The 19,202-nt window shown below is 42.9% G+C and overlaps 1 protein-coding gene across 6 annotated transcripts; it reads left to right on the top strand.

Annotated features, from left to right (window-relative positions):
* Positions 1 to 563: 563 nt before the first annotated feature.
* LOC308403473 (protein NLRC3-like) lies at positions 564 to 18,902 on the top strand. Of its 6 annotated transcripts, none has more exons than XM_080892925.1 (11): positions 564 to 616; positions 2,204 to 2,293; positions 2,406 to 2,555; positions 2,662 to 2,775; positions 6,098 to 6,174; positions 6,291 to 8,097; positions 10,847 to 11,023; positions 12,763 to 12,939; positions 15,092 to 15,268; positions 17,639 to 17,815; positions 18,491 to 18,902. In XM_080892925.1, exons 2-11 carry the CDS (start codon positions 2,205 to 2,207, stop codon positions 18,498 to 18,500), a joined length of 2,955 nt encoding a protein of 984 aa, XP_080749051.1. In that variant the 5' UTR covers positions 564 to 616; position 2,204; the 3' UTR covers positions 18,501 to 18,902. The 6 variants fall into 6 exon arrangements, with proteins under 6 accessions (XP_080749051.1, XP_080749050.1, XP_080749053.1 ...); XM_080892924.1 differs by having other exon boundaries at positions 566 to 616; positions 2,201 to 2,293; XM_080892923.1 differs by lacking the exon at positions 564 to 616 and having other exon boundaries at positions 1,865 to 2,293; positions 6,294 to 8,097.
* The last annotated feature ends 300 nt before the right edge of the window (positions 18,903 to 19,202 follow it).

The raw sequence follows: 19,202 nt of genomic DNA, 5'->3' as shown, positions 1-19,202 counted from the left end.
TAAAGAAACAAAAGGAGGGTGTGATGTTCAGGAAGTACAGACTGTAGCTCAGCAGGTAGAATTACTAACTGGAAGGTTGGAGGTTTGATCCCTGGCTGCTCCAGTCTGCACGCCACGGTATCCTTGGGCAAGATGTGGAACCCAGACTTCCTCTCCGATGCATCCATCATAGTGTCATTGTTAGAAAAAGAAGTGCTTGTGTGAATGAAGCACGCTGTATAAAATGCTTTGACTGCTCATATTGAAAAGCAGCTCATAAGAACTGGTTCATTTTCCAGATAATTCCACTATTAAGACAACAGACATTTGGGAGGCTTTCTCTGAGAGTAACACTGAAAGTCTTGCTGCTCCTCCACAAAATGAACTTCAGATTAAAGACACAGCTCAGCTAAACACAACTCAAACTAATCTACACTATTTTTCTTTATTACGCAGCATTTTTATAACTATTTCCAGATGTTTCTAAAGATGAAAACAGAATTAAACTCCAGCCTGATGCGTTTCTGAGGTTCCTGACTCTGACCGTCCCTCAAACGCCTCTCTGGACGTTTCCTTCCGTCGCTTTTACTTTCGCTTTCGTGAATGTTGTGGCGCAGTTGATCGTCTCGAAGTTAAGGTAACGTTAGCAGTCTGTACTGTTTTCCTGGCTGACATCAGCTGTGTGCAGCTTAGTTTCAGCATAAATCTGCTTCGTTTTATGTGAGATCAGAGTCTGGGAACGAGACAGAAACAGTTGATGATCAGCAGCTGAACTCGATGTTACTGTGGATCCACTGACTGATGTCTGTAGGCAGCTTCTCCTGCCGCCATCAGTCTGTTACGGAAGCCCGTTTCCGCCACAAAAAAGGATCCCTTCTCGAAATTTCGACTTATAACTCGAAAATTTTGAGAAAAGTAGCTCGAAATGTCGAGTTAGTTCTGCCAATCAGTAATCCAGCTACAATGCGCACTCAAACCCGCATCGCAACAAACCTGCGCTTTCGAGAGTACGTTAGCTGATATTAACGCCATGTGATTCAGCTGATAACAGAAGGATTTCATCATTTGTGAAGCCACACAGACAATAATCAGCGACTTGTGCATTTATGACTGGCTGTTATTCTGGTGTCTTAGCTGTAGCATTTGTAGCTGAGGGCTTCAGCTTCCGGGTAACAAGGAAATTACGTCATTCACGTAAATGACTGATTGACAGCACTAACTCTTAATTTTGAGTTCGTTTTTTCAAAATTCCAAGTTAATAAGTCGAAATTACGATAAAATAAGTCGAAATTTCGAGTTCTGGATCCTTCTTTTTTTTAGTGACGCAAACGGGCTTCCAGTGTGTGGATGTTGTTTAACTGCTGACAGTGAGACAGGGCTGTCCTAAGAGTCGCTGCCAACACTTCATCTATAAAATGCATTTCTCTGCTCGTTCGCTATAGTCTGCTGTCGTATTTGTATGCAGGTTATTTTCAGTTTAACTGCTGATGTTCATTCGTGTATTGTAGGTGAATGCGTTGATGATTGATCATAAATTAGTAAACTGGCCGTTTTTGCTCAATAATTCCTGTTTCATGTTCAAACCGTCAGACAGAAACTCTGCGTTTGTTTTTATGTTCTTCAGCCTGTTGTTCTTGAGGTAATCTGTGATGCGTTCAATGACCCTCCACATGCTCTGAGGCTCATTTGAAGAGAAACAGAACTTCATCTTTAGAGCATAAGTGGGTTTTTGCCCTCTTTATGCCCGCGGTCAGGCTCTGTTTATTGTAGTATAACACTCATAGGACACAGTGACCCGCTGCACACACACTGCACACACACTGCACACACACTGCACACACACTGCACACACACTGCACACAATGACAGCTGCAGAGTTTGTGTCTGATGTATTAAGTATGAAACACTGTTGGGCTAAAATCTGGTCAGAATGAATCCAGGTGCAGGTGTGTCAGTTTAGGACCACTGGACTAACATCCAAGTGCTCACAATATAAAGTGTATTCTGTAGTAACATCCTGGTGTTGCAGCAACAGTCCCACATGGAAACGTCAACACTCAAACTCAAAGTCTCTTTTTGTCAACAATAAAATGACAGCAGACCAATTTGAACAAAGTTGGTAAAAAGCTTCAGAAATTAGTAAAATATTAAAAAGTGTCTTGATGCTCAATCATCCAGTAAATCCCCAAAGAGTTGATTCTGTTCATCTGGACGTTTTCAGCAGCATGGATCAGTGTGAGGACAGAGAGGAGGGAGTCCCTCCCTCTAAAAGCACTCTGTGTGGGGAACATGAGAGCCAGACCAAAGCTCAGAGGTGAGATGACCATCTCTAACTGTCCATGACTCTTCTCCATGTCACAGCTCAGCACTCACATCACTGCTCCATCATTATTCACACTCATACCTCTGTGTGTGTTGTTTTAAAGCCCAGAGCTGTGGGGCGTACCAGGCTCAGCTGGACATAACCCTGAAACTAATCCAGAACCTGGACCTGAACCCAGCTGTGTTTCCTTAAAGAGCAACGTGTCGAAGGATATCGGTATAGATTTTAAGAAAAGACTGTTATGTGACAAAGAGTAAGTACATTATTTTTATGAGATTGTTCATCATTTCTTTAATTTAATATTTCCAGTTTTTCCTTCCTGTCTCATGAAGCTGTTACATTTATTCTTTTTCTTTTAGGATCAATAAGAGGCCAGAATCTCCTGGACCTGAACCCAGCTGTGTTTCCTTAAAGAGCAACATGTCGAAGGATTTTTATATAAACTTTAAAGGCTGTTCTTCTGCTGCTGAGAGGTAATGTGTGTCTAGATGTTGTTCCTGACTCTGTATTTTTGAATAAATCCTCATGTTTAATATCAGCTCAGCTCTTTTTCACACACATTTCTATGTTGGTATGTGAAGCGGTGTGTGTTGGAGTGTTTCCACAAACACAGCAGTCAGAGTGGAAAGAGTGGATGTTGTAGGAGGTGTTTGTGTAGTGAAGAGGCTGAGTGTCTGTAGGACTCCAGCTGCTCCAGCAGGTGTCTCCTTTGTGCTTTGCTTCAAACACAGTGTAGGGAGGAGCTTCCACTCAGGTGTTTCAGGTGTTGCTGGATGGAGGAGGACAAATAGTTTTTCCCTTCAGTGACACTTCAGCAGCTCAATGTTCTGGGAGATGTTTGTCTTTATGAAGGTTTATGGATTCTTGTTCTTACTTTGGTTAAACTGAGCAATACATTTTCCATCTAACATTTAAAGTAAATTTCCAGGTGAATAAAAGATCTGCAGCTGCAGCCTCTGTGATGTTTCACAGTCTGAAAGTAACAAATTCAACCAGAGTTCAAACAAAGGCTTAATATACGTGTGTGTTTGATATAATGCCAACAAGTACAAACAGGTGTTCTTACAGGTCTTAATCACAGAGGTCTGATAAGTCTGGTGACTTTCACACTCAGCAGTTTTGCTGCCTTTTATTTTATATTGGCCTTTTTAAAGCCCTTCAAAGTCTCCCACATTCATACAGAGCTTTTAACACCAAACTCCTTTACAGTCCTTCTCCTCTCACACACGATCACACGACTGATTTGTCTGCAGCAGCTGTGTTACTGCTAGTATTTTATTATGTGTGTAATCTCCTCATATTGTTCCTGTGGTTTAGTTTGACTTCCTTCTGCAAACTCAGCTGCTCTGTTGCTGATACACGTCTCCATGAATATGATTGATCAGATGCTGCCAACACCATGTGTTTCATGTGAGCGCTCAGCTGAAACCCTGGGTTGACTTATCGAGTTAATAACAAGCTTCACGTGACTGTGAATGCTAAAGTGAATCCAGATAAAGGAAAGAGACCCTGCTAATGTTGGACTCACTTCTTAGTGTAGATCCCAGGAGGAAGTTCAACATAGCTATTCTTTGTGCTAGCTCGACCAAACCTGAGACCACAGTGCAGGATAATGATCATCATCTGTCTCTGTCAAGGACATTTAAAATCCACAAATAACAAACATAATTATATTTGATCATTAAAAATATGTTTTCAATTAAAAAAGCATGAGCACACTGGTGGATTACAGAAACATGAAAACTCGTTAACAGTAAAGTTAATTTAGGCGTAAACAAAGTGGCAAACATACTGAAGTAGAAGGACTGATGTTTGTGTTAAAATACCCTCTTAAAGCTGAAATACTGATTCAACTTCTTTCTCCAAAAGTTGATTCAGTTCATCTGGACGTAGCGTTTTGTGGGAGAAACATTTCGTCTCTCATCCAGGTGACTTCTTCAGTCTCAGCTGACTGCAGGTTTCAATCGTATAAACAGGATATTTGCATAATGACTGAAACCAGCCCACTGAAGGAACAAAGGGCTGGGAGGTCAGTTCCTTAATCTTAATTATGCAAATTCTCATGACCATTGACCAAAACCCACTGAGCAATGGTCATGAGTACCATTCAAAGAGATTTGGGGAATGGCTGCAATCACAGCATGTAAGATGGTGACAGATGTACCCTTAGGCCCCCTCCTCGATTCACAGATGGTCTTTCCCTTTTCACCTAAATGGCCTCTTTGACTCCGCCCTCAAACCAGCGTTCCTCCTGTCCAGGATGTGTACATCCTCATCCTTGAAAAAGTGTCCACTGGCCTGTAGGTGTAAATAGACTGCAGAGTCCTGGCCTGACGAGGTGGCTCTTCTGTGTTGTAGCCAGAGGTTGTTTGGTTTCCCCGATGTATAAATCCTGCCAATCGTCCTGCACTTAACAGCGTACACTATGTTACTCTGTTTGTGTCGGGGGACCCGATCCTTGGGGTGGACCAGTTTTTGGTGCAGCGTGTTTTGGGGTTTAAAAGCCACAGAGACCCGGTGTTTAGAAAAAATGCATCTCAACTGTTCCGATACTCCTGACACATACGGGATCACTACAGGATCACTACAGGGCAGCGGTTGTCCTTCTCACCTGGATCGGCTGGAGCTTTCTTTAGGAGCCTTTCCAGCTTTGACAAAAGTCCAGCTGGTACACATTTATGTACGTCCAGATGAACAGAATCCACTTTTGGAGATTTACTTTCCTGGATGATTGAGAATGCATCAAGACGTTCCTCCTAAAGTGTTATTCAGTGTTGTGACACTCAGCTGCTTCAGCTGCTGCTGGGATGGGCTGTGGCAAAGAGAACAGAGAAAATCCAAATCAGAGTTTTTCTCTGAATTAAAAGCAAGGAAACAACAATATATTCTACATGGTGAAACTGATGGTTTCTGGTGTTTGGGTCTGTTTTTCTGTATTTATGCAGATAAAGTGTAAACTCAGATGAATTATACCATCAAATGTTAAAGGAAAACATCAGGATGAGTGTCTGTGAGCTGAGAAGGACGTGAAGCGAGCAGTTTATCCCAGAGCTGAAGCTGCTCTGTGTGCAGAGATGAGCTCAGATTCCTGCTGTGATTGATCAACAGTCACAGAAATGTAGACTTGTAGTTATTACTGCAGTATGGTCACAGCAGATACTGATAAACATGTATTATGAGGATGGATGATCAAGTTTCTCACTCTCTCCTTTAAATCTCAGTTTTTTCTTCTTCACAGTTTATCTGTTAATTTATTAATGAATAACACTGAAAGAGTTTCTGTTATATTTCCCCTTGAACATCAGCTTATTAGGGCGGCATTAGGAAATAGCCCCCCTCCAAAGAATGAATAAATGAATGATGATAATAATAAAATGATTCAAAAGCAGAGCTCAGAGTGGTAGAATGGTCAAACATGGATCCACGGGTGGTTCAACTGCATTTGGTGACGTGACTAAAGCAAATCTTTCAAATAATCCCACCATCAACGGGATGTTGTCTCCTTTACTACGGTTACTTTACTTGGTCACCGTGTGAATTTCTTTGAAATGAACCAAATTCTTTTATTTGTTGGTTGTTGCATATTTAAGCTCTACAGTCAGCAAAGGAGGAGATGAGGCCTCAACAATGTTGGGTTGTAGCTGTGGTTCAGGTTAGAGTGAGTGTCCATGGAATAAATGTAAGTCAGTGAACTGGAAACATGACTGTGTTCAAACTTTGTTTTCCTTTTTATAATGAGTCTAATCAAAGGTGGACAGAAGTATCTCCACTTTGACTTTTCTGTGTCACCATCAGAGCTTCTGCACAGTGTGGAGAAAGATCCAGAAGCAGAGCTGGACTGCAGACAGCCAGTCAGAGCAGCTGTGTACAAAGTAAGACTGAACATCTGTCTGCTGATGGACTCATTTCTGAAAACTGGACTTCTTGTGTTGTTCAGACATTGAAGAGTTTTCTTTCTCTTTAGTCTCATTGTTTTTCTTTCTTTCAGCAGATGTTGGTCTGCAGGAGGTTTTAGATGAACATAAGATCAGTCTGAGGAGGAGATGTGAACGTGTGACTGAAGGAAGTGATGAAACAGGAAGTAGAACCCTCCTCAACACCATCTACACTGAGCTCTACATCACAGAGGGACAGAGTGAAGAGGTTCATACCCAACATGAGGTGAGGCAGCTGGAGACAGCTTCCAAGATGGACGCCCTCCATGACGCTCCAATCAGGTGCCAGGACATCTTTAAAGCCTTACCTGACCAACAGAGACCCATCAGAGTGGTTCTGACCAACGGCGTGGCTGGTGTTGGAAAAACCTTCTCAGTGCAGAAGTTCACTCTGGACTGGGCAGAGGGCTTGGAGAACCAACATGTCAGTGTGGTGGTTCTGCTTTCATTCAGGGAGCTGAACCTGATCAGAGATGAGCAGTACAGTCTTCTGGAGCTGCTCCATGTTTTCCATCCAACATTACAGAAGGTTACAGCAGAGAAGCTGGCTGTCTCTCAGCTTTTGTTCATCTTTGACGGCCTGGATGAAAGCAGACTTTCATTGGATTTCACCAACAGGAAGCTGCTGTCTGATGTCACACAGAAGTCATCAGTCAGCCAGCTGCTGACAAACCTCATCCAGGGGAATCTGCTTCCCTCGGCTCTCGTCTGGATAACTTCCCGACCCGCAGCAGCCAATCAGATCCCTCCTACATGTGTTGACAGGCTAACAGAAGTACGAGGCTTCACTGACGCCCAGAAGGAGGAGTACTTCAGGAGGAGATTCAGTGATGAAGAGCTGTCCAGCAGAATCATCTCCCACATGAAGACATCCAGGAGCCTCCACATCATGTGTAGTATCCCAGTCTTCTGCTGGATCACTGCTACAGTTCTGGAGCACATGTTGACTACAGAGCAGAGAGGAGAGCTGCCCAAGACCCTGACTGACATGTACTCACACTTCCTGCTGGTTCAGACAAAGAGGAAGAAGAACAAGTACCATGAGGGACATGAGACGAGTCCACAGGAGCTGACGGAGGCTGACAGGGAAGTTCTTCTGAAGCTGGGGAGGCTGGCGTTTGAACATCTGGAGAAAGGAAACATCATGTTCTACCAAGAAGACCTGGAGCAGTGTGGTCTGGATGTGACAGAGGCCTCGGTGTACTCAGGAGTTTGTACAGAGATCTTCAAAAGAGAGTGTGTGATCTTCCAGAAACCAGTCTACTGCTTTGTTCATCTGAGCATCCAGGAGTTTCTGGCTGCAGTCTACATGTTCCACTGTCACACCAACAGGAAGACAGAGGTGCTGAAGAACTTCCTGGAAAATAATCCAGATGATCCTTACTATTACATTTCATTTTCTGATGATTTGCTGATGAGAGCCATGGAGAAATCCCTCCAGAGTAAAAATGGCCACCTGGACCTGTTTGTTCGCTTCCTTCATGGCCTCTGTCTGGAGTCCAACCAGAGACTCTTAGTAGGTCTGCTGGGTCAGACAGAGATCAGTCCAGGAACCATCCAGAGAGTCATCAACAACCTGAAGAAGATGAACAGTGATGAAATCTCTCCTGACAGAAGCATCAACATCTTCCACTGTCTGATGGAGATGAACCACCTCTCATTATTTCAGGAGATCCAAGAGTTCCTGAAGTCAGAGAACAGATCAGAGAAGAAACTCTCTGAGATCCAGTGCTCAGCTCTGGCCTTCATGCTGCAGATGTCAGAGGAGGTTCTGGATGAGTTGGACCTGCTGAAGTACAACACATCAGAGTGGGGACGACAGAGACTGATTCCAGCTGTGAGGAACTGCAGAAAGGCTGGGTGAGTCCAGATGTGATCATTAACATCATTGATCAGTGTAGGTTAGTAGTTTAATGTTGAAAATAAAATCAGATTGTAACCACAAAGTGTTTGTGTCCGTACGCTGCAACCTTCCACACCATTCCTTTATTGTACAGACTCAGCAGCAGCTCCATGGATCCCAAATCCAAGAGTGGAGAACAGATTTGAAGTGTGTCACATCCATGCAGTCACAGCTGTTTCCACCATGTTTCCACTGATATTAAACCTGTTCAATGACACGTTTCATATCAGTGAATATGTTCTTTAGGACGTCCACTGACATGTTTAAGTGTCCTGCTGGAAATCACTCAAATCATCCATGAAATCCATGAAAAATCCTTTTAGTGTTTCTAACTTCACCCTCTGTCCTCTCTCTCTCTCCATTCTCCTCACTGCTTCTTTCACTGATAATCACACAAACATCGTATTCAGCTACAAAATAACACAATAACATCATCTGATGATCATTATTATAAGAGCAGGATCCATATTTGATATCAGAGTAACACACTGCTTGGTTATGTGCAGTCATCATCAGTGACTGTGGGTCAAACAGAAGCTCTCTGATTGGTTGCTGACCTTGGTCACCTGTCCACTCTCACCTGTTTGTGTTTGCTCTCTCTTTGCTGTCTCCATCCTCTCTCTCCTTTCTCTCCCTCTCTGTCTTTGTACGTCACTCAGGTCCAATGGAAACAGTGACATTTACAAAGCAGAGTGAAGCTGACCCCCCACCCACTTGAAACGTAAAGGCAAATAGGCGGAGCGGTTAGTGCTACGTTTGTGCAGATTTGTGCAGGTAAAATTAGCGTTTGTGCTGCTACGGTTTTAAAGATATTAATGAAAATGTAAAGGTCAACCAGCCCCCCCACATTACCCAAATCCAACAAAAGTGGTATCAAACGTTTGTGCTACGTTTGTGCTGGTTTGTGCTGCAAAAATGTTTGTTTGTGCTGCTAACATTTTAAAATGTTTAATAAAATAACGTCTTGATGCGTGCTTAATCATCCAGGTAAGTAAATCCCAAAAGGTTGATCTTTCGCCATCCTACAATGCTGTGATTGTAGCCATTCCCCACTTTCTGTGAATGGTACTCATGGCCATTGATCAATAGGCTTTGATTAGTTGTCATTGATCAATGGTCATAAGAATTTGCATACTAACAATCATGGAATTAACCCCTCGCCACATTGTTCATTCAGTGGCGCTAGTTTCCTTCACTATGCAAATGTACTGTTTATATGGTTGGGGAAACCTACAGTCAGCTGAGACTGAAGAAGTCACTTGGATGAGTGACGAAACGTTTCTCCAACTGAAAATGTCCAGATGAACAGAATCAACCTTTTGGGATTTACTTACCTGGATGATTAAGCACGCATCAAGACGTTATTTTATTAAACATTTTAAAATGTTAGCAGCACAAACAAACATTTTTGCAGCACAAACCAGCACAAACGTTTGATACCACTTTTGTTGGATTTGGGTAATGTGGGGGGGCTGGTTGACCTTTTGACCTTTACATTTTCATTAATATCTTTAAAACAGAAGCAGCACAAACGAAAATTTTAGCAGCACAAACCAGCACAAACGTAGCACAGTTGATTGACACCCATTTTGTTTGATTTAATTAATGTGGGGGGGCTGGTTGACCTCTGATGACCTCTAGAAATTGTTATTAATATCTTTAAAATGATAGCAGCACAAACGAAAATCTTTGCAGCACAAACCAGCACAAACGTAGCACAAACGTTTGATACCACTTTTGTTGGATTTGGGTAATGTGGGGGGGCTGGTTGACCTTTACATTTTCATTAATATCTTTAAAACCGTAGCAGCACAAACGCTAATTTTACCTGCACAAATCTGCACAAACGTAGCACTAACCGCTCCGCCTATTTGCCTTTACGTTTCAAGTGGGTGGGGGGTCAGCTTCACTCTGCTCATTTACAAACCAATCAAAGACAAACTGATCCATGTCAGGTTATAACAATATTCAAAGTGAATACAGGCTGCTGCTGGACACAGACAGGTAACATCATTTTGACTTGCTGTCATCTGGATCTGGACTCATAAACACTGAAGCCCTGAACAGGAATACAAATCATTTTCTGCCAACTAGCGACACACCAGCAGATAATGGCTCAGAAAGCTCAAATGAGCCAATCATTTCTGTGTTTAGTTCCCCTGAAATCAGATCTGATATCAGCAGCTCTGAGTTCATTCATCATTATTGTCCAGTGATGAGATTTCTGCTCCGTTTGGTAACAGTCAGCAGGTTTTTCCTGCGTGTGGACGTGAACAGTCGTACCTGACAGCAGGTAGCAAACAGAGATCATCTTTCCAGCTGGAACTCTTCACTGAGCTGAACTCATTCAAAATGTTCTGGAGTCAAAACAGGAAACAGTCCAAATGTGTGTCTTCACTCTGACTCTGGATCAGATCTCAGTGACAGACTGTGGACATTATGGAAGCCTAAATGTGACACCATCTTCCTCCTTCATCTGCAGATTAAAGCCAAACAAAGATTCTCATTAAAAGTCTGCAGGTCTGAGAGAGACTCAATCGTTGTGTCATGTCAAACACAGTAAGAGGAGCTGAAGCACAGATGTGAAGAGCAGATTCATCAGATTATGACCTCACTCGGTTTTGTCTTCATATATATTCAGTCTGTGTTTATAATGCAGATTTTCTGCTTTTATAATAACACATTTTATATTTTCTATCATCACAGACTGACTTGGTGTCGACTCTCAGAGTCTCACTGTGAAGTTGTGGCCTCAGCTCTGAAGTCCAACCCCTCCCATCTGACAGAGCTGGACATGAGTGGAAACCAAAACCTGCAGGATTCAGGTGTGAAGCTTCTGTGTGCTGGACTGGAGAGTCCAAACTGTCGACTGGAGACTCTGAGGTGAGTTCACTGACTGCGGCTGTTGTTGTTTTTCTATATTTCAGGTCTTTGATGTTTGAAACTTTCTTTAGTTCCTAAATGTTCAGGATGTGTCTGAAGACAAATGTGAAGAAGTTTGAGTGCTTTCAGAAATGTTGTCTTTCCAAACGACTGAACAACAGTTTTTCCTTTTGGCTCCAAACAGAAGTGACAGACTTGAGCAGGGTTCATTTAAAGGCTGACAGAAGTGGAGTGGTGACGGGGAGATGTTTGACAGGACAGCTTTTCAGCCTCCACAGGTTCATGTTGTGCTCCATCAGTCAGTGAAGATGAAGTCAGTGCTGATGAGGCTGTAGAGTGTGTGAGGGATGTGAATGAGGATGATGAAGATCTGATGATAGCAGATAAAAACAGGCTGCAGAGACTTTGAGCCATACAGGGCACACAGTGTGTGTACAGAACAGCTGAAATCATTATGGAGGCCTCACTGGAATATGGAAGCATCACAGTACAGCTTCAGTGAAGCATTAAAGTCTCTGATATGAGATGAGAAATGAAGCAGCCAGAGCTTTTTCATGAGTGGAAATCCACTGTGACTGTGAGCTGCTGCTACAGCCTCCAGATTAGCCAGCAGCTCATCCTGCTCAACATTTCCTCACCAACTTTAATGGAAGTGTGATGTTTTCAGCTGGAGTGATGGTCAGGGTGGCCTCCCTCTCCTCTTCTTCTCCTCTTCCTCTTTCATTTGTAAAGCCACTTCTGCTGCTTTCATTCATTTGGAAGTCCTGTAGCTGAGTTTGGGAGAGACTAACAGCCTCGGCAGCAGAGGGGAGAAAGGCTGTAACACCACCACTTTACTCTGTTCTACCTGTCACATCATTTTATCAGGAAACAAATATGCTCATGTTTTTACTATGTTTGTCTTGAAGATGTAAGAAGATCACATGGTGCTTTTTATTATTGTGTTGGTTTGTTTTCTGTCTTTTGGATGGAGCCCAGCTGTGCGTGGCCCCTGGGCCTGTGGTCAGAGTGTGTGCTGGATAATCCGGCCCAGGATGAGGCCAAACTGACATGGGATGAAATGTCTGTCACATAATTGAGCTTAGTGTAGTTTCATTTCTGCACAATTTAAAACAACCAAAACTTTGTTCTGTGTTTTCAATGTTATACTGTAGACTTTCTTTGATACTGTGTCCAAAAGGAGCAGCTTTTACTTTGAAGGGGAGGCGTCTCTGTTTCCTCTTCAGGTTGGATGATGGAAGCAAATGAGTGTGTGATGTTCTTTCAGTGTTGCACTTTGTAGACGCTCCCTGAGCACTGGTCTCACAGCCAGCTGCACATAGAGACCAGTGTTGTTAGTCCAGGTCAGAAGATGACTTGTTGGAATGAAAATGAGCTTGTAGTTTGTCTGCTTTAATAATGTGACTGGAAAAAGGAGTTGGACTTCAAATATGTCCATTTCTTTCACACTTCACCTTTAAAAGTGAAGCCTTGTGGTTCCTGGAAGGAAAAACACGACTTTTTCAAGTCTTTGTCCTGTTTTTATGAGAAATGTACGACTTTAATGTGAAACATTCAGAGTTTTTTCTCTTGTTGTGTTTGTTTGAAGCTGCTTCCTGTTGGCTTCAGCTGTTTGGAGTTTCCATTTTCTAAACTTCTACATTCTGAACCCTCTTCAGCTCTGAACAGATGATGAAACACTGAATGATTTCAAGCTCACACTTTGTATAATAAACTTACATCTTTCATTCTTTATACAGATTGTGGAGCTGTGATTTGTCAGAGATCAGCTGTGATTATCTGGCAGCAGCACTGAAGTCCAACCCCTCCCATCTGAGAGAGCTGGACCTGAGCTACAACTACAACCTGCAGGATTCAGGAGTGAAGCATCTGTGTGGTTTCCTGGAGAGTCCAGGATGTGGACTTGAAACTCTGAGGTCAGTCAGCATGTTTTAGTTGTGCTGAGATGAATATGATGTGAAAGTTGTGCTGACACTAAACTGCAGACATCAGGCTGATATTATACTGATCCACACTGAGGATCTTCATGGTAAAGTCTGTTTTCTTCTTCTCTGGTTTAGTCCATTGACTGCAGCAGAACAATGTTCACATTTCAAACAGTGAGACTCAACGTATGGCCCGCGGCCCACACGCGGCCTGCCCACCTTTCCTGATTCAGAGAGAGGGGACCCTGATTAACTGTGTAGTGTTCTTCCTCACAGTTCTAAGTATCAGACACAACAATGAATAATCCACAGCTGACTGTCTTTAGCAGGTCAAAGGTCACGGCACACAGCAGACAGTGGGAAATATTATAACTCTGATCATTTATCAGCACATATCCATATGTATAAAAACAAAGCTGACACTGTGAGACTTGATCAGAGGTGTGATCATCACAGCAGAGGCCTTTGTGTCAAAGTCACTGAGGATCAAACAGAAACACATGAAGCAGATTTTCCTGTTCTGGCTTTTTATAGCAGATAACCTTCAAAATATTCTGCAGTCCATCAAAAACTGAAGCAAACCATGAATCAACATGTGAACATGAGCTGATGCTGCTGAAGGGAAGCAAAGTTACAGAGGTTTGATTACAGACACAGCTGAGAGTTTGTAATCTGTCATCATTTTAAAAGGTTTAAATTTCTTCAGTATTGAACAGGAGAAATGAGGCTTTGTTTTTGGAGGCCGACAGCAGTGAACACAACAGCAGACTGGTGCGTAATAAGCAGTGAATAATGCAGGAAACAGATTTTTGAAGGTAAACTGTTCTTGAAGTACACTGAGAGAGAGAGAGCTGTGCAGGAAGTAAACGTCAAAGTCAGAGAGAATTCATGACGATGTTCATCAAACGTAAAGCGTAGTTTGGATCTTCTTCTGCTGCTGGTTCAGTCAGTTTTGGTTGGAGACAGATGAAACCTGCAGCTTCAGGATCTGTGAGCTGTCCACTTTCAGCCCCGACGGCGTGTCCGTGTACGTGCCGTCGAGTGAACGATCCACGCTCTGTGTTTCCATCTTTGTGTGTTTAGCTGCTCTCATTTACTGTTTTATCTGTTTGCTTGTTGTTGAAATACTTTTGGGAGCTTTAACCTGAGATTCTGGCAAAATACATTTATATTAAAAAACGATTCAGGATTGAATGAATCAACATCGCTTTATTCAAATTAAAACCATTTAAATAGGAAAATCCATTTTTTTACACCCGCCTCTAATGCTGGGTAATGTCAGCTGGTCCATGTGCAGCTGGCTGTGAGGCTCAGGGAGCGTCTACAAAGTGCAACACTGAAAGAACATCATCCATAAATATTGAGTAATAACTGGACTCTCATACAGCGAGACTCAAATGCCTTTAAACATCAGCTTATCCTGCTGATCCAAGTCCAACACTGAGTTTGTAAAAACATGTTTGTCAATCATTTTGTTTGGTTTCTGAGGAAAATGATTCAATAACTTGCTGCTAATACACAACATTTCATCATATTTCCTCATAACCCTCTTTTGTCTGACCATTTGATCCCATTTGAATTTGCAATAAAGGATCCACAGAGTTTGGTGACAATAATGACAGTAGATGTTTGTGTGAAAGTGCTGGAAGCAAATGAGTGTGTGATGTTCTTTCAGTGTTGCACTTTGTAGACGCTCCCTGAGCACTGGTCTCACAGCCAGCTGCACATAGAGACCAGTGTTGTTAGTCCAGGTCAGAAGATGACTTGTTGCAATGAAAATGAGCTTGTAGTTTGTGTGCTTTAATAATGTGACTGGAAAAAGGTGTTGGACTTCAAATATGTCCATTTCTTTCACACTTCACCTTTAAAAGTGAAGCCTTGTGGTTCCTGGAAGGAAAAACACGACTTTTTCAAGTCTTTGTCCTGTTTTTATGAGAAATGTACGACTTTAATGTGAAACATTCAGAGTTTTTTCTCTTGTTGTGTTTGTTTGAAGCTGCTTCCTGTTGGCTTCAGCTGTTTGGAGTTTCCATTTTCTAAACTTCTACATTCTGAACCTTCTTCAGCTCTGAACAGATGATGAAACACTGAATGGTTTCAAGCACTTTGTCTAATAAACTTACATCTTTCATTCTTTATACAGATTGATGGACTGTGATTTGTCAGAGATCAGCTGTGATTATCTGGCAGCAGCACTGAAGTCCAACCCCTCCCATCTGAGACAGCTGGACCTGAGCTTCAACAACAAGCTGCAGGATTCAGGAGTGAAGCATCTGTGTGGTTTCCTGGAGAGTCCAGGATGTGGACTTGAAACTCTGAGGTCAGTCAGCATGTTTTAGTTGTGCTGAGATGAATATGATGTGAAAGTTGTGCTGACACTAAACTGCAGACATCAGGCTGATATTATACTGATCCACACTGAGGATCTTCATGGTAAAGTCTGTTTTCTTCTTCTCTGGTTTAGTCCATTGACTGCAGCAGAACAATGTTCACATTTCAAACCTTCAAAGAAGAAGAAAAATCCTCCACTGGATAATTCACTGTGAAACTCTCAAACTCTTCATTCCACCTTAAAGTCTGTCTGACACTGAAATCCAAAGCAAAATGTGCGTTTGCTTTACAGACAGCAGTCCAACACAAACATACACACATCATCCAAAACACAGTCCAACATCCAAATCTCCTCCACTGCCAGCATGAATGATGGGAAAGAGAAGGAGGAACACTCTGACATTCAGGGTTAGAATGAGTTTCATGAAGCAGACTGTGAAGATCAAAGCTGCATTAGAAAGCTTACATGAATGAATGAGTGGACAGAAGTGGACAGAGATCATCTGAAGCACTTCAAAGGCTTTAAATCAGCACATTTCTCTTTATTCTTTATCAACTCTGTTAGTTTCTTTCAGTTTTCTGTGGAATGAAGCTAACAGCAGGCTAATAAGATGCTGACCAATAGGTTTCTATTAAAGGTTGTAATTTGTATATGAAAAAGTGCTTTGGCTCAGCAGGGATCAGCTTACAGGTAGAATACAGCTGCTGGATGGGATTAGCATGTCATAGCTATCTACCAAACTGCTAACTGGGGGATTTCAGGCCATCTATGGATCATTTTTGCTAACTGTTTATTCAGCTTAGGCTCACAGGGCTGCAGCCTGTGCCCTAGCTGTCATAGGGCAAGAGGCGTGGTCCACCTGCACAGGTGAGCAGTCCATCACAGGGCCAACAGAGAGAGACAGAGAAGCACTCTCTCACATCCACACCTACAGCCAATTTAGAAGCACCAATGAACCTAAGCAGCATTTCATTGGACTGTGGGAGAACATCCAACCTCCACAGAAAGGCCAACAAGCTTCAACCTACAACCTTCTTGCTTTAAGGCACTAGTGCGAACCACTTTTCCCCATTTCAGCCCAAATCCTGCATCTTCCTGTTTCTGACTCCAGGCCAGCTCCACTAACACTTTCTCATCAGACACTGCCACCTAGTGGAGGAAGTCTTACTTCCATTTGAAGCTTCAGATTACAGTTAGTTCCTTTACAAAGAGGTGGAGGTGGTGGGGCCACAGCACCATCATCACTGAGTGCCATAGGACACTTAACCTTTGTTTCCATATGCTGGGAACTTCCTGTTGTTCCAAGGAGGACGGGAAAATGTGTGAAGATCTCCCAGTCAGTTCCTCACAGCACACTTCAATCATTTCCCTCCCACAGCATCAGGACCAGGGCTTTTTCTCTCTTTGGTCCCACTAAGAGATTTCCACACAAACACCTCATCAGTGGGACTCTCAGAGCTACCAGCCCTTTGCTACAATCACAAAGCTCTTCATTGAAATCAATGATATCAAAGCTGGAATCCAATGAGTCCAAGTCTTCTGCTGATTCAGCATCACATTCATCTTTGCTCCTTGTTCTGCATCCCCACCATGGACTTCATTCCTTTCCAAGCCAGCCTTGAGTGTCCTTTATTCAGCTCATCCTCTGCTTTACTTTTACACCTGATTTTAGCTGCTTTATCTCTCTTTCAACAAGTTTCTGTGCCTCAATCTTTTTCTTCTCTCCCTCATAACAAGACAGCTTCTTCTGCCTGAGAACATGTTGGAGTGATTTACTAATCCAGGGCTGCTTATTGGGGAAAATACTTCCTGTTTCCAAAGTAATCCCCATTTTTCCCAGAAAGAAATGTAAGTAGATATCGATGATCTAAGTGAGAACATGAGCCTTTAAAAAGTCCCAGTGGGTGCAGTCAAAGCAGTCCCTCAGTCCCAGTATAGAGTCTTTGGTCCAGACTGGAACAACTGTGTGCCCAGTTTGAGCTCTCTTCAGTGCTGTGACCTGACAGACCCAGAGGGGCCATCACATCACATTTAGAAGCTCCCCTAATGGAGCCACAACACATGTCCAACACTTAGTCTGTCTTGTTGGACCAACTGGAAGAAATGATTCAAGGACTTAGTCACAGAACAGAGATTCAAATCTCCAAAATCCAACTGGCTGCATCAGGACATATAGTCTGAAACTCTGCACAGTTTCCTGTTTGAAGCTGCTTCCTGTTGGCTTCAGCTGTTTGGAGTTTCCATTTTCTAAACTTCTACATTCTGAACCTTCTTCAGCTCTGAACAGATGATGAAACACTGAATGATTTCAAGCTCACACTTTGTCTAATAAACTTACATCTTTCATTCTTTATACAGATTGAGGGACTGTGGTTTGTCAAAGATCAGCTGTGATTATCTGGCAGCAGCGCTGAAGTCCAACCCCTCCCATCTGAGAGAGCTGGACCTGAGCTACAACTACAACCTGCAGGATTCAGGAGTGAAGCAGCTGTCTGATCTTCAGCAGAGTCCAGACTACAGACTGGAGACTCTGGTGTAAGTAGAGTGATGGAGTGAGTGGGTGGTGCTGTCAGCAGTATTGTACTAAACACAGTCAGTATGAAACAAAGATCCAGTGTTTCCTGTAAAGCTGCAGCTTCTCAGTGAAGCTGTGAGAGGAGAATGGTGACAGGCTTCAGGATTGGACACAAACACTTCCTGTTTCTGACCTTTATGGTCACCATAGTAACAGCTGACACGCTCTGATCAAACACTGTCAACAGCCAATCAGCTCTCTGAACAAAGCAGCACGCAGACCAATGACTGCATTCGTTTCCAAGTTTAAAGCAGTGAAGAACACAGTCTGTAGGTGAGGAAGAATTTAGTGAGAGCAGATGTTTGGATGGAATTCCTCCAGTTAACAGCTGGAACCGTCCATCTGGATTGTTGGGCTTGTTGTTGGGGTTCCTACAGAGCTCAGAGTGGACACACCAAGGTTCTTCTAATGAATGAAAGTCCAAACTCAAACTAGGAGGGAAAAACATTTTCATCAACTTCAATAAAAATCCAAAGATTAGAAAAAGTGAAGCAACAATGAGTCCTAGTACAGTCCCAGCACTGAAGTCCCTGCTGCTCTTTATACTGGATGTGCTGCATCACTGACTGACAGCTGATGAAGAGTCTCTGGAAACACTCGTTTATCTCCTCTGCTCTTCCTTCTTCTCTCTGCAGGTGGAGCTGATGATGGTAAACAGGACGGTGTGTGTGCTGAGAGAGGAGGAGCTGTGTCCTGATGATCCAGAGAGGTTGAAGCAGCAGCAGCTTGTGTGTAGAGACGCTCTGACTGGGCCATGTTACTGGGAGGTGGAGAGGAGAGCTTCATCCAGCAGTGACTGACAGAGGAATGAGAAGAAGTGCAGATGACTGTCAGTGCTGCAGAGTGAACTGCTCTGAGAACAGCTCCACTGTCAGACACAATGTAGAGTCCAGCATCATCCCTGTGTGTCCCTCTGGATCTGACAGAGGATCATCAGTGTATCTGGACTGCTCTGCTGCTGCTCTGTCCTTCTACAGTCTCTGCACAGTCTCTGTCTGACTCTGGCTTCAGACCCTCCTGGATCAAACTCACCTGGAAAGACTTTCAAACATTGCTCAATAGATTTGAATACAGAATATATTTGATATATACTGTAGATGTATTGTAGAGTTGCAGTTTGTCACTTGTAAATACAGTCTGTGAGCAGCTGTGAGCTGAAAGATCTTTCTAGAAACACGAAATGTTTTCACTCTTCTGTTGCTTTTTCATATATTTCCACAACATTAATATTGATCCCACCTGTCTCACCTGTTTCATGCTTTTATACATAATAACAGGACACGTGTGATCTGAGCGCTGCTGTGGTTGCTGTGCTGCACGTCTTCATTTAGATAACAGAGACATCTA

This window comes from Rhamphochromis sp. 'chilingali' (genome assembly GCF_963969265.1).
Source record: "Rhamphochromis sp. 'chilingali' genome assembly, chromosome: 1".
Lineage (NCBI taxonomy): Eukaryota > Metazoa > Chordata > Actinopteri > Cichliformes > Cichlidae > Rhamphochromis > Rhamphochromis sp. 'chilingali'.
Note: the sequence above shows the minus strand (reverse complement) of the source record. Positions and strands in the feature narration are given on the sequence as shown.